The 15050-nt window shown below is 35.8% G+C and overlaps 1 protein-coding gene across 2 annotated transcripts; it reads left to right on the forward strand.

Moving 5' to 3' along the window:
- Window positions 1–3872: 3872 nt before the first annotated feature.
- On the forward strand, window positions 3873–14592 carry fkbp5 (FKBP prolyl isomerase 5). Of its 2 annotated transcripts, XM_060867943.1 has the most exons (12): window positions 3873–4085; window positions 4355–4495; window positions 9132–9252; window positions 9531–9675; window positions 10390–10532; window positions 10750–10864; window positions 11010–11166; window positions 11262–11352; window positions 11571–11654; window positions 12751–12936; window positions 13026–13265; window positions 13469–14592. In XM_060867943.1, exons 2-12 carry the CDS (start codon window positions 4458–4460, stop codon window positions 13562–13564), a joined length of 1416 nt encoding a protein of 471 aa, XP_060723926.1. In that variant the 5' UTR covers window positions 3873–4085; window positions 4355–4457; the 3' UTR covers window positions 13565–14592. The 2 variants fall into 2 exon arrangements, with proteins under 2 accessions (XP_060723926.1, XP_060723927.1); XM_060867944.1 differs by lacking the exon at window positions 4355–4495 and having other exon boundaries at window positions 3875–4085.
- The last annotated feature ends 458 nt before the right edge of the window (window positions 14593–15050 follow it).

Raw genomic sequence — 15050 nt, forward strand, 5'->3', positions numbered from 1 at the left:
CAAGGAGGGTAAAGCTGTTTGTAGATATTTTAACCAGTATTAACAATCTACTGTGCTATCTTTCTTTCTTTCTTTCTTTCTTTCTTTCTTTCTTTCTAATTTATTAGGTAACTACTTTATGTACTTGCTTATTTAACTTACCTGCTTAACTCTGTTTTCTTCACTTAGCCTAATTACTTCACTTATTTTCATCTCTGCTTGAACTTTAAGTCAGTTTAGTAAGATGTCTTATGTAATAGTTATAATAGTTATGTAACATACTGTAATCCAGTAAATAGAAATTGCTTTAATTCAGAGATGCATTAGGTGTAGGAACACTAAAACCTAAACATCCAAACTTCACTGAAGCTAGAACTCTATTTAAGAAATAAGTACATCAATAATAATAATAATAATAATAATAATAATAATAATAATAATAATAATGTAAATTCTGTCATTTGCATTAAGTTCCCCTTCTGAGAACTCACTGCTCTGCTTGCTTTAGAATTTGCTTGCTCCCATAACAACTAACATACAAACAGCTACATAATCAGTTAATTAGTTAACTGAGGTGCTTTGAGAGCAGGAAATGCAAACTTACAGAGGGCTTATTTACTGCTTCAAATCAATTAACCAGTTTCTCTTGGATAAATTCTCTTAAACCTTAGGGCAAAAAGTGGAGTACACATTCTGGTACAAGTTTTACATATTCTTATTATATGCTGTTTCTAATATATGACCAATATATAATTCAGCTATTTTGTAAACTGCTATTTCAACTGAAATAAAAAGCCAGTTTTTCACAATCTTAGTAGTGTGTGGATATGTGTAATCATAAGTGGTACATCATGTGTTTTTCAAACAGATTAGCACTGCACATTCTGTTATATTTCACTTCCTGATGACTGTGTAACCTTATATGAACTCACCCTCCTGTCCATTACACACACACACGTGCATGCACGCGCGCACACACACACACACATACACACACACACACACACACACACACAGTGAGAGAGTGAAAGCAGTTTATGGCTCTGTTTAGCCCTATCTGTCACATATTGTTATTTACCATTATTAAAAGGATAATAAATGTATAGTTATGGATGTAACAATAACACACAAATTGTAGTCATTGTCTAACTCTCATTATTTACCAGTTCCTACCACTGGTCCAAAGAATGCATAGTCTACACAAACCTTCTGCTATTTATGTTTGTTTGCTTCAATTTAAACATGAATTTACCTATTATTATTACAGTGCTAAAAGGTTCTGTGGCTATCACTAGAATATTGAATAAAGTCCTACTCATTCTAGGACAGGAATGTCAAACAGATTCTAGACAGCCTCAGCCCAGGGCCTCATCGCAGGGGAAATATTGTAAGCAACACTCCAGATACCCAAGATAGAGGAGATAATTTTTCTAGTGATCTCTTCTAATAGGAAATATTTGAGATGCGTGACTATGTTTAGAAATGCAATATACAAGAAATCTATTAAACACATTGTTTTCAAAATACTTATTTACTTTACTTGCTGTGTGGGGTACAAAATAAATTACTATGTTTCATGTTATAACTGCAATCATGTTAAAAACATCAAACCCAGGATGACATTTTATAGTCAACATTTGCATGTATCATGTTTAGCAAATTTACAAATTTAGATATGTAACATAAAAAGTTTATATATAGAAAGTTTATTTAGAAAGTATATATAAACATAAAGCATCAGCTACATATTTAGATCAGTACTGACAAATAATAGTGCTGTATGTACAGAACAGAGTCTGTCATTAAAAGGCATTCATACAAGCAGGTATAATGTGGTTGAAAGATAAGAACACTAAAACCTGCAGGACCATGACATTTAACTGCATTTACCTTATCCATCATGTAGGCATTTTAAGATGTTATATCAGAGAAACGAACCCTCCAACTCATAACAGTCTTTAATAGCCGTCCCTGAACATGCTCTAAACCAGTATTTATTTTGTCTGTCTGTAGTACAGCATGTGTTAACAGTGACCTAAATCAAGTCGTATACAGTACTGTGATTACTAATGCATCGTAATTATGCACTGATGCCACTACAGAATGGTTCAATTGCATTATAGCTACACAAATAACAGAATTTGGTAGATTTTCTTATGTACAATGATTTACAGAAATGCTTTCTATTCTCTGTGGAAAACTCATTCTGGTACAAATAGGCCAGTGTCTAAGAATACTTTTAGGCTAAAACACTGTTAGTTTGGAGTCAGAGATGTGAGGACAACACTTAGTGTTCAGTGACTTACCTCCATCTGCTAGCATTGCATGACAGTATTCATATTTACCTTTGACTGTAGAACTAACACTCTTATTAAACACTCAGTGATTTGTTAAAAGGGTAGATTAGGGTATCTAAAGAATAAAAAATGACATACAAAAACATATAAAAGAACATATAATTATTTAGAATACACAAAGAGCTAGAAAATAAGATATGATATCTGTGTAGAGAATTGTGACCATTTTCTCATAATTGCGTAGAGCGCTAAGAGAGTGGCGTCGTTGAATATCCTCCTGCTTATAGTCTGCTTCTTGAGCCAACTTTAATGAACATCTCACAAACAACAAAAACCATTCTGCCTTTCTCAAGGATAACCATTTGAAGGGTTGTGTATCATCAGACCTAAAATGAATAGGGTTATATTTTGCAAGTTGGTACTCTAAATCCTAATACAGCTATCAGACTGCAGTCAGACAGTACACCATTGTACTACACAGAGCAAACACCTTTAGCCAATTGGCTAACAAGTTTAATTAAGATATTTAATAAAACAGGAAATGGTTTGTTCACACATATAATGACTTGACAGATTATCATTGCTACACATTTTTTTTGTTGATTAGACTGAAAACTCCTTCAGTCTTGAGCTCTCGTTAGCACACAAGCTTTACTGCAGTGTAAATGAATAGGAGAACATCATGTCTTCTGTAATAAAAGAGTAAAAGGGACATGTTAGAAGAACAGAAGTACTGTAACAGCATGTTATTTTGGTTCTAATCCCCTGTGCTGCATCAAGTGAGTTGCGGATGCTTCGAGGGTACACAAAGGGCTGACAGTTAACCCCACATAACTAAATGTGCTCATTTTACACATAGAATTTTTTTTTTATAGATGTTCATCTTTTGTGCAGTATACCCACTGTCTTCTACACCGGTTTTAACTTTGTACTTTCTATTCTATAATGATTCTATTTTTCACAATAGCTCCATTCACATGTATGTGATTTTTTTTTCACGTAAGCTATTTTCATCTGTTTGCAGTATTGGTAGTTTTCCTTCCTTCTCTTTCTTTTTCTTATTTCTGCATGTTTTTCTACAGTTGATTGTAATGAACGTTTCTAATCAGATGAGTGTATGATCAGATGTTTGCTAGAGGAGTGAAACGCAGACACTGCTGAAGGCGCAGGTTAAGCTTTTGTAGGCTATAAATAATCTCACGCGGCAGCAAGAAAGGGGAAAAAACACGTAGCACTTTAGAATGGAAGTAAACGATCAGCTGTGATAAAAAAAAAAAATAAACGTTGATTTGACGTTCCAGTGTTCGTTATAACATACGATATGGATGTGGAGTGTTTGCGGCTCTGTACACTGTATACACACTGATTCGGCACAGAACGGGTTACGGGTCACGGTGTCTACTAGGACACAGTGTTCTCATCACAGCGAGCTACAGCGCAGCCGGAACATTGTGTTACTTTGTGGATAGTTTACAAGAACCTGCCCTTTTTTTTTTTTTTTTTTTTTTTTTTTTTACTATGAGCAATGCCCAGCCCTCGTTCACTCCGCCTCCCATGTTCGTCGTTTCACCCCCCACCCCCAGTCCATGTGGCTTTGTTGTTCAGCTTAAGCGGCGTAAAATAGCACCGCTGGAACATTTAGTACTCACGGTGGAAGAGGGCGGGCTTCCTCTCCGGCAGCGGCAGCGCACACGGCGCACATAAAGCGCTACGGTTACATGTTGCACTTGCCGGCAAAATTTGTATAAAGTTCCTTGCGGATTATACAGTCAAGCGCATGAGACAGACGGGAGACAAAAGTGAAATATTGTAAGTAACTATCTATCTATCTATCTATCTATCTATCTATCTATCTATCTATCTATCTATCTATCTATCTATCTATCTATCTATCTGTCTATCTAAGCCTTGCCACACTTTTAGAAAAACGTACACAGCTGTACCTTTTCCTTGTCGCTGGAGAGTGTACACATTTTGTACCTTTAGTGTTTTTTTTTTATTTTTTACCTAGAAAGGGACATGTAGTGAATCTTTAAAGCTTTATCCTACAATTCTACTCATTTGAAATCTTTTTAAAGGTCCACTACAGCCATGTGTCCAGGGGAAAGGCACATATTAAAGCCACAAAAGATCTACCCTTGATGCTGCCACCCCAGCAACAAGAAAAGATCTGGTTTAATAATGTTCATTTCTCTATTTCATGGTGCTACAACAAGGTCGTGAGTATTCAACTAGTTCATCTCAAAAAATACTTATAAGAATGATACTTATTAAACGGATTAAAGATGTTAATCCTTCATGTTAAGACAGCCCAAAACGTTAAAGCTATAATATTGGCTTAATAGAGTACTAATTTAAAATGCAGGCAGCAAGTAGAACCTAATATAGGTACAGGCGATATACTTTAAGCTATATACTACATTTTATAAAAGGCAAACCATAAGATGTCTATGTCATCGTATTACCCCCCTTACTGTGATGCCTGAGTTCAGAAGAACTCAGTGAACCCAAATTGCCATTCAAAAGCTCATGTAGGGAAACTGACACTTATTATTCCTGAGTCTATCTGAAGCCTGGTCTAATATTTGCATCGGCTACTACAGGATGGTAGGTAAATGCTTGGTAAACAATAACTTTTACATATGCACGGATATCAGGGTGAACACGCTGCATTTTCCAAGCTGTCAGCATACAATGCAAGCCTGAAGGGTTTTCCTAGAACTTATGAAAGCACATGCTCCTGGTCATGTTCCTGTTTTGAAAGAACAGAACGTACCTGCTAGTGTGAATGACATCTATAAGAAGGATGGAAATATGATATCAGTGGAATATGGAGTTTACAAATCAAGTGAAATTGCTTTGTTTTATTTTGGCAAAGATGACAGATGATAAGAGGGAATTTATGTTAAAAAAAATAGGTTAAAAGATATAAATTGTATATTGGCACATAATTGTGTGTGCCTATGTGGCATTGTGTTTGAACCTGAGATGTTATCTAAGTGTGTTTCAGTGTGGATGATGTGTGAGGAAAGAATGAATTAACTATGGCTCATTTGCGTCTTTGTCTAAGAAATACTGGATGTGGTTGAGTTACACTCGTAAGCTGAAGTTTAATTTAATTATCAGAAGAATGTCAAGATGCATCACCATGACGTAGGTGGGATTCAGATAGGTGTATAATTTGGATGAGATAAGCTCAGGGATAGACAGGCACAGAAGTGGCTCTGTATGCTGCTTGAAACAGGGAGAATAGGAACAGACAGAAAAAGACTGCTTACTTTTTTAAGGAAATATTAAAAAACTACTTAATACTCTGTGCCAGGATCATTTATCCATGTTGTAATTCCATAGTTTATATATACTGAATGTTTCCTCCCTCAGTGTGAAATTACCACATATAAAAAGTAAGTGGAAGAAAATCTAAAACATTTACAGCATTTAGCAGACACCCTTATCCAGAGCGACTTACATTTTATATACAACTGAGCAATTGAGGGTTAAGGGCCTTGCTCAGTGACCCAGCAGTGGCAGCTTGGTGGACATAGGAATCAAACTCACAACCTTCTGATTGGTAGCCCAACACCTTAACCACTAGGCTACCACATCCCTACCACATAGGCTACCACAATTAGGAAAAATAGGCAAAATTTGGTTGCATAAGTGTACATGTTCATACTTTGTTAAAGCTTTTTTTGATTTAATTCCACACATCTTTTCTCCTATCTCCGGTGCAGAGCCACAGTCACAGTATAGATTTGTAGCTGGATTCACGTCTGGGTTTTGGTTAAACTGTTTATTTGTTTATTTGGATGTAGTGATTTGGGTCGTTGTTGTGCTGAAAGGTGAAATTCGTCTTCATCTTTAGCTTACTAGCAGATGCCTCATGGTTTTGCATAAAACTTTACTGGCTCTTCATGATTCTCTCCACCTTGATAAAAGCCCCAGTTCTTGATGAAAAGCATCCAGCTTTATCCAACTATAGTTTAAAGTTGCTACCACCATGCTACCCTGTGTGTGTGGTGTTTTTTTGGTGATCTGCTTTTCTTTATTGCGTCAAACATATCTTTTGTATTTATGGATTTATTATTGAGTTGGTCTCATCAGACCATAACCCATTTCTCCACATAGTTTAATCTGATTTTATTGAGCTTGGATGCTTTTTGTGAGAAAGGGCTTCAGACTATTCACTCTAACCAATAGCACAGGCCTGTGAAGAATATTAGACATTGTTGTCTAGAAATCATTATTTATCAGATATTTCTGCAGCTCCTTTAATGTTGCCGTCGATCTCTTGGCAGCCTCCGTTAAAAGTTTTTGTCTTTATATAAATGTTGGAAGGACACCCTGTTCTTGGTGATGTCACTGTGATGTTCTATTTTCTCTATTTGTAGATAATGGCCTTAACTGTGTTCCATGGTACATCTAATATTTTTGAAATTTCATTTATACCCCTCTCCTGATCATTAACTTTTTAAGTCTGATACCTCGCATGATTTTAAGCTCCTTGTGGACTATGCCTTGAGCAGTCTGATGAAACTAAGAGGATCCTGCAAAAACTGAGCTTTATTTGGGTTAATCAGAATAATTTCACTGATGACACACATATGATAATTATTATTGAACATGAGATTGAATGTGATTGGTTGTCACTGCCACATTCCCAATTATAAACGAGTGTACAAACTTTTCTGTTTTCTCAAAAATGTTTCTGATTGTTTTTCACTTAATTTTTATATGTTGTAATCTCACAATGAAGGTGAAAAAAGTTCTGAAATTATGTAACTTATATTTAAATCACAAAAACTTTATATTTTAACAGGAATAGAATTTTTAAATATCCATGATAGATAGATAGATAGATAGATAGATAGATAGATAGATAGATAGATAGATCATCTAAAAGTCAGGAACCATGGGAATATATTGAAATGTGTTGCTGAGAATATGTAGAGAAGTTAAGGGTGTAGGGAAAATATAAACAATACATATTTGATGATTGTGAGTTATTAGTAGCATATCACTGTCTATGTTTCCACAAACACAGTATGTGTGTCTATAAATAAGCAGTTTGAGTACAATCCTTGAGTAATAGTGTGTATCTTGCAGGACTGAACTGAATGTTCTCTTCTCTGATTTGGTTTTGGTCTTGTATCTTTTCCGTTATTTTTCTGACTTTTTATATCTAAGCGACATATCTTCACTCACTTAAACCTTATTGCCACCTAAACAGTGTGTTTATCTGAAACAATGGATGTAGTTTGTTTCTTGCTTTATGTGATATGGTATGGTGATTATGGTACAGATATATGCTCTTGACATTTCGTAATGTATCATTTTAATAGATAAACATATGAATAGTTATGAAATGGGAAGCATGTTTGATTTATATTTGGAGTTGAAATGGTTGAGAGTGGTCTCTGAGACCCAGTGTGAAGATAGAAATTTGGTATACGCCACTGGATTGTGCCAGGAACTGTGAATAGAGGGAACATGGTGTTCCCCAGCACACACTCATGAGTGTACACACACACACACACACATACACACACACACAACACACACGCACACACACACACGCCTCCTCTTACCAGAGACACACACATACCCACGCATGGAGCTGACAGTGTGCTTCAGGATAAACATATATACAGATTGGAAAAAATCAGACAGGAGACAAAGACACAGGGTTTCTCATTATAACATAAACAAATGCAAATGCTTAATTGTGCATCTGATCAGATAGTGAAGTCTTTCGCTCTCTTTCTCTCTCTCTCTCTCTCTCTCTCTCTCTCTCTGTGTGTGTGTGGTGTGTGTGTATGTATTTGTCATTAAAAATCTAGAGTTGAATGAATGATCTGTGAATAAATCTGGGGAAAAATTTGCTAAAACATTACTAATAATGACAATCACTGCTACTAATTTATAAAAATTATTAGTCCAGTTTAAAAATCTGAAGCTGATGTGGATTTACCAGATGCTATAGATGTTAATGTTTTGAAACCATATTCATTAATTAAGTCAGTCACATTTATTTAGTATTTATTTATTATATTGTAGGTTGAACTAAAGATACATGTTTTTAAGACATTTTTATTTATTTGGCTGTTCCATTGCATTTATTAGTCTTTTAGAATAGAAAGCCATACAGAAAGCTGTAAAGTGTTATGAAGAGAGGGCATGCCACAATGATAAAATAAGATGCAGTTATAGCTTTTCTCTACATAGTTTGCAGACTTAACCAAGTTTAAAAATAAAATGTTTCAGATTGTGTAAGCAAGAAACTCTCCAGTTGGTCTAAGCTTTTTGAGGATTACACATTTTGTAAACCCCAGCATACAACAGGATATGGAAACAAAACTTTGTGTAATAGGTACAGTTGTGTATCTGTATACACACACTGAATGATGCCAAATAAAACTTACTTTGCTCAGCATCGTACCAATGTAGTCAGGCCTGCTATCAAAAGAGCCAAGAATAAGAAGGAGAGAAAGAAATGAACAGTGTGACATTTAGACATTGTTAAATTTTATTAAGTTATGTCCACATCTTTTTCACACAGTTTATTTGAGTTGTATAAATTGTGCTATAAATATTAATAGAAGTTCGAAAAATCTCCCAAATACCATGCTATATATCTTTCTATTGTACATTTATTTTGTGTTTTTACACAATAGTTATATTATATAATCACACCAATTCACTACATAGTTAAAATGAGCTATTAGACTGCTATTATTATACTGTTATTAAATAGCAGTTAACTGCTATTAAATAATATTTTAAAAAATTAATTAATATGTGATAATTTTATTTTGTATGTAAAGGTTGTGTTTGTATGTGTATTTGTTTTTCAAGGGTATGTCTTGAGGAGATGGCGAAATTTGAGGATGTGTGCCCAACTGCACAGTCTCCTATTGCCCTCTTTTCCTCACAGGGAATAGACATCACACCAAACAAAGACCGGGGAGTGTGCAAGGCTAGTAAAACTATTATTGCTTTAGCACTATTTCTGTCCATCTCAGTGAATATTTGTTAACTGACATAATATTTTCATTGAGTCTGAATGATGATTTGTGCACAATGACAATGTACCTAGATTGTTGCAGATATAAGTAGTGATAAACATCTACCGCAACCAAGTCTGTGGTTTGACGATTTATATAATTGTTGCCTAAGCCTTGATATAATTAAGATGCTGTTTTTTAAATGAAGGGATGATGTTGATGATTATGATCTCTTTCACAATCTCAACAGATTGTGAAGCGACATGGTACAGAGGGAGAGAAGCCTATGATTGGGGACAAGGTGCATGTTCAATACACTGGAAAATTGCTTAATGGGAAAAAGTTTGACTCCAGTTATGACCACAAGGAACCTTTTGTCTTCAATGTAGGCAAAGGTATTGCAATTACATTAATTTTTGTTAAACCCATTAGCTAGTAATGTAGCTATGATATTGTTTTTGTGTTTTTGTCTGTTTTTTTTTGGAAATGGTGACAAGGATTTAAAAATACCAGACCTACAATTTACTATTTATATACCTTATGGTTATGCGTAAACCATAAAGTGCCACAAAATATAAAATTCTGGTTAGACACAAGCCTGTAACTGATGTCAGTAACAGATGTCACGTAGTAGAGACATTTTAATTTATTGTACATCTGTGTCAAGTTGACTATTTAAATACTTATCTCTGTTCATCTGTTTATGAACTAGCCATCTCAATGTCATGGCATGTTTCTGCTTAATACCCATGAGAATTGGATGTTCTCTAGGCCTTACTTTTATTTCTTCTTTGTACTTTTGTAGTTCATATTCTTACACCCACAGTGGTATTAAGGCAGAGTTGAAATTCCTGTTACCTTATAACCCTTAGTCATGCAAGTCACACAGAGCCTATTACTATTATACCATAAACAGTTCCTGACATATTAAATGATGCTGATGGCACACTACTGTATGTTCTGCCTCTTTCTGTTGCACCTCCCTGGACTGCAATTCTTTATGTTGAAGTGCAAGTTTGTTTTAAAAGTATTCATTTTTTTTTATAATGGCATTAGTGCTACCGATATTATTAGATGTTCATGGTGTCCTCTCTATTGCTGTCTTGAAGGTCAGGTGATCAAAGCATGGGATATTGGTGTGTGCTCCATGCAGAAAGGAGAAGTGTGTCTGCTGATGTGTAAGCCAGAATATGCCTATGGCTCTGTTGGCAGCCCCCCAAAGATCCCTCCAAATTCTACACTATTGTTTGAGGTGGGCAGTTTGTACAAATAGACTTTACATTTCATTCATGCTTATCTGTCTGGCTAGATAGGTTTGTTTGAGGTTTATTACATATGTCATGCATATTAGAAAAAAATGTATATATAAGATTTTTTTTGTATATAATTTTTTTTGTATATATAAGATTACTGGAACATATTATCAATAACTTTCTATGACCCTCCACTCCAACCTGGTTGCTTATCAGGTAGAGCTGTTGAGCTTTAGAGGTGAGGATCTTTCAGAGGATGGTGGAATCATAAGGAGAATAAAAGTCAAAGGTGAAGGCTACAACAATCCCAATGATGGAGCCACAGTTCATGGTATGCATTTAATTAGAATTCTGGAATGCTTGATTTCTTTTTTTTTTTTTTTTTTTTTAGTTAAGGTACAAAATCGTTTAAGGTAGTTAAAATTCATTTATGTAAATTAATTTAAGAAAAAGCTGTCATTTTTTATGTTCTACAGTGCATTTAGAAGGAAGTTGTTGTGGCCGTTTGTTCGATTCACGGGATGCCACATTTGTGGTGGGAGAATCTGAGGACATAGGTATTCCTCTGGGAGTCGATCGGGCCATGGAAAAGATGCAGAAAGGGGAATGCTGTCTATTATACTTAAAACCCAAGTAGGTTCTAAAGTGATTAATGGACCAAGAATTTAAATTTAATATTTTTATTTAAAAATTTCACTTTCTACAAAGATAAGTACTGTATTTTGCAGATATGGCTATGGTAAAGAAGGAAAACCAGAATTGGAAATTGGACCAAATACAGAGCTTTTGTATGAAGTGACGCTCAAAGATTTTCAAAAGGTGAACAAAAGGACCGCTATTTAGATACTGATATTAAGTTCATATCAAAAGCAACTTCTGTAACATTAAGTTAAAGTAAATCCAACAGAATTTTAGTTTAACTTAATTCGTGGTAGATTGCATATACAGACCAATGGCAGTGTTCTATGGCAATCAAAGAAAAAACACTCCATCTAGTGTTCATAGAAAATGGTTTATAAAACTGAATTTTTTTTCAGGCCAAAGAATCCTGGGAAATGGTCTTGAGTGAGAAACTAGAGCAAGCAGTTTTAGTCAAACAGAAAGGAACCCAGTACTTCAAGGTGAGAAGTCTTTTTAATTATTGTTTAAAACCTCTTTTTTACTCTATGTGTGGCAGCCTCATTAATGCATGTGTGCAGAGCATTGGCTGGCCCACCTGGTCTGATCCAGAACTACTGTAGCACAAATTGCTGTAAACATTAATGCTGGCTATGGTAGAAAGTGGTCAGAACAGACAATGCAGGGCTGCGTAGCCGCAGACCGGTCAGAGTGCCGATGCTAACCCCTGTCCACTCCCAAAAGTGCCCATTGGGTATGTGAGCATCAGAACTGGACCATGGAACAATGGAAGCATGTGGCTTAGTCTTATGAATCATGTTTTCTCTTATGTAATGGATGATGCCATGTAGGTCACTCACTTGTGGAAGAGATGTTACCAGGATGCATTATGGGAATAAGGCATAAAATCAGTGTGATCCTTGGGATCCCAATTCACCAGATCTTAATCCAGTTGAGCATCTGTGGGATTTGCTGGACAAAGGCTTTTCCATGGAGGCCCCAGCTCACAGGATTTAAATGCAATATTAGGACCTATACAATATTAGGCATGTGGTTTTATGTTATGGCTGATGGATGTATATATCATGGCAGCATTCATTTCAATTACTGGTTCCCATAAATTTGTTGTTCTAATATTTTAGTGTTTTTATAGTAACCACTTATTTACATGAATTTGTACATACTCTCCAAATAATGCAAGGCTAATAGAAACTGACAAAATGTGTTATTTCACAGAGAAAAGTATATTTGTTGATATAGAAGCAGTCTCTACTGTCAGTGTTTTGTAATCATCAACAAGATGTTTTGGACAAGCACACATCAGTGATTGTTTACTTATAACAGCATGTCCTCTTGTGTTTCATCCCTTAATTAATCTGTTTGTGCTGCAGTGTTCAATCATGTGACAATACTTAAAAATGTACCACGATGTAAGCATATCATACATAATATTACATACCAATAAATGATCAAGTCAAGAATAATTGATTCACTGTATAAATTATGACAATTTTAGATTTGTAGTAATATCATTAAATATGCATGTCACTGTGACGTTTGCATATATTGTGATGATTGAGATTATGCCTTTTGTTTCAGACTGGGCGATACTACCAGGCTGTCATTCAGTATCAGCGTATTGTAACATGGCTTGAAATGGAGTGTGGAGTTGGAAAGGAGCAACAGCAGGCCATTCAGGACCTCCTGCTTGTGGCCAATTTAAACCTGGCTCTGTGTTACCTACGCTTGCGTGAATATTCTCAAGCTGTGGAAAGCTGTAACAAGGTATAGCAGTTGATAGCCTTCTATAGATAACTCAGCATCAATGCACAATGAAGACTTAACTATTACAGTCTGTGAATTGCTTTTGCTAGGTGGTAGAGCTAGACTCTGCAAATGAGAAGGCACTGTATCGGCGTGGAGAGGCTCGCCTGTTGAAGAATGAATTCAGTCTGGCCCTTGTGGACTTCCGGCAAGTTCTGCATGTCAATCCCAGCAACCGTGCAGCCCGTTGCCAGATTGCGGTCTGCCAACGCAAGATACGTGAACACCATGAGCGTGATAAAAAGATCTATGCAAACATGTTCCAGAGGTTTGCTGAACATGATGCCAAGGTACATAAATTTTCATGATCTTTATTTTTCTATAACTTGTCATAGCTGTTAAATTGGAGAGTTAAGTTCAGTTGTTTTGCTGTGACCTTGCTGCAGTGTAAGCACTGTAAAAATATAAGTCATGCTGAGATTATGTTTAGATTATCTTTTACATTATTATATTTTCTGAAAATTCATGAGGTTACATGTTTGTGCCATCACAGGTAAACCGATTAAAAAGGACTAAAGAAGATTATGGAGTGCTTACTCAAAACTGCAAGCCTGTGAAGAGGCCACGAAGGAGTCAGGATGGCCCCTAATGGGTCCATAGCCCACCTCACGATACCTGCAATGCTATGCATTTGCAGGCTGGTTCTGACCTTATATGTTTGTGCTGAGTGCAGTACTGATACTCATGGACAGAACCTTTTTACGCATCATGGCATGACTGCGATGTCTCAGAACCCAAAAGAGAAAGGCTCACACAAGACTAGGTATAAGAGCACGGATCACTGAAGAGGCTATAAACTTGCATTAAATGGCATTCCAACAGACAAAATACACACATGACCACTGGTATTCAACATCTAACCTCCATCACATACAGTGGGAGCTAGAAGTCTAAGATCACACTGAAATGCTGGGAAATTGTTTCAACTAATTTTTGTTCTTGTTTAAAGGTAAGGAAATTTGTGATATTGAACATGTTAACTGCTTTGTACAAAGGTTCAGATATTCCTTATTTTTAATCCCTCCTTTGAAGCATGTTTTCATATGAAACTGGGGGATTTGATCTATCTTGAGTGCACACTATCATTAAAGCAAGATATTGGCAGAGAAAATACTAAGAAACAATGAATTTCCTGTACTGTACATATTTAAAAGCTTTTATTTTTCATTCAAGCCATTGTCAGTAATATAATTTGAAATGAAAAGAGGGCAAAATAGAAGCAGTTGCTCTCAGACTTTTGGACCCCACTGTATATCTGAGCCTTGAAAGGCATTTGTATACTGTAAAGATGTGATGATAAGAATAAAAGTTGGTACTGTATATCATGATTTCAATAATTTGTTTTGTTTTAGCGGCTTGGGATGATTTCAATATCAGTCTTGAGATAGACATTGTGGGGAGGTTTATCAGCATGTTTGAGTTTAGACAAATAACTACATTTGATAGCTGGACTCCACAAATTCTGTATTGCCTGTATTGCCATCATATTTTTCCTAATCTGTTGACACAAAATGCATCCTTCCCTATGGGAACATGGACTAATGATTATACGGATAACTGAAAGGCCGTAACTTTTTTTGCACACTCCCTGTTGAAAGAATAAAATGTCTGAAAGTCTCCATGCTTGCAATATCTATGTCTGGCATCTCCTGGTGTGAGCTGACAATCAGCATCTTGGCATTTACTTTACAAATAGTATTTTAAGAGGGGAAATTCCTATAAATGGGCAGGCTAATTATAATACTGGGACACTTCCAGGGACATATAGATCCACCCACCTACATGCATATCTTGGGGTGGGAGTAAATCACACAGATAGGAACCCCTGTCTCAGAATCAAACAAGGGTTCCTGGAGGTGTGAAGAAACAATGCTATCTATGGCACCACTACGCCATCTTCATAAGTGTATACTTATGTGTAACAGACAGATTACACCTTAGTCAGTAGAGGGCAGTGCATTAATATTAATTATTATTGAACAAGAGACTTCTTATGGACTCTGTATATTGTATATATCAAGAGTGCTTTTTTGTCCATTATAGCACTGCTGAAAAGAATTAACATTAAAAACATT

Source organism: Tachysurus vachellii, chromosome 4, assembly GCF_030014155.1.
Source record: "Tachysurus vachellii isolate PV-2020 chromosome 4, HZAU_Pvac_v1, whole genome shotgun sequence".
Taxonomy (NCBI): domain Eukaryota; kingdom Metazoa; phylum Chordata; class Actinopteri; order Siluriformes; family Bagridae; genus Tachysurus; species Tachysurus vachellii.

Coding starts and splice junctions, on each gene's coding strand:
- fkbp5 (XM_060867943.1), top strand. CDS start 4,458: ATGTTCATTTCTCTATTTCATGGTGCTACAACAAGGTC. Junction 10,533..10,749: donor ATTCTACACTATTGTTTGAG/GTGGGCAGTTTG, acceptor GTTGCTTATCAG/GTAGAGCTGTTGAGCTTTAG. Junction 10,865..11,009: donor TGATGGAGCCACAGTTCATG/GTATGCATTTAA, acceptor TATGTTCTACAG/TGCATTTAGAAGGAAGTTGT.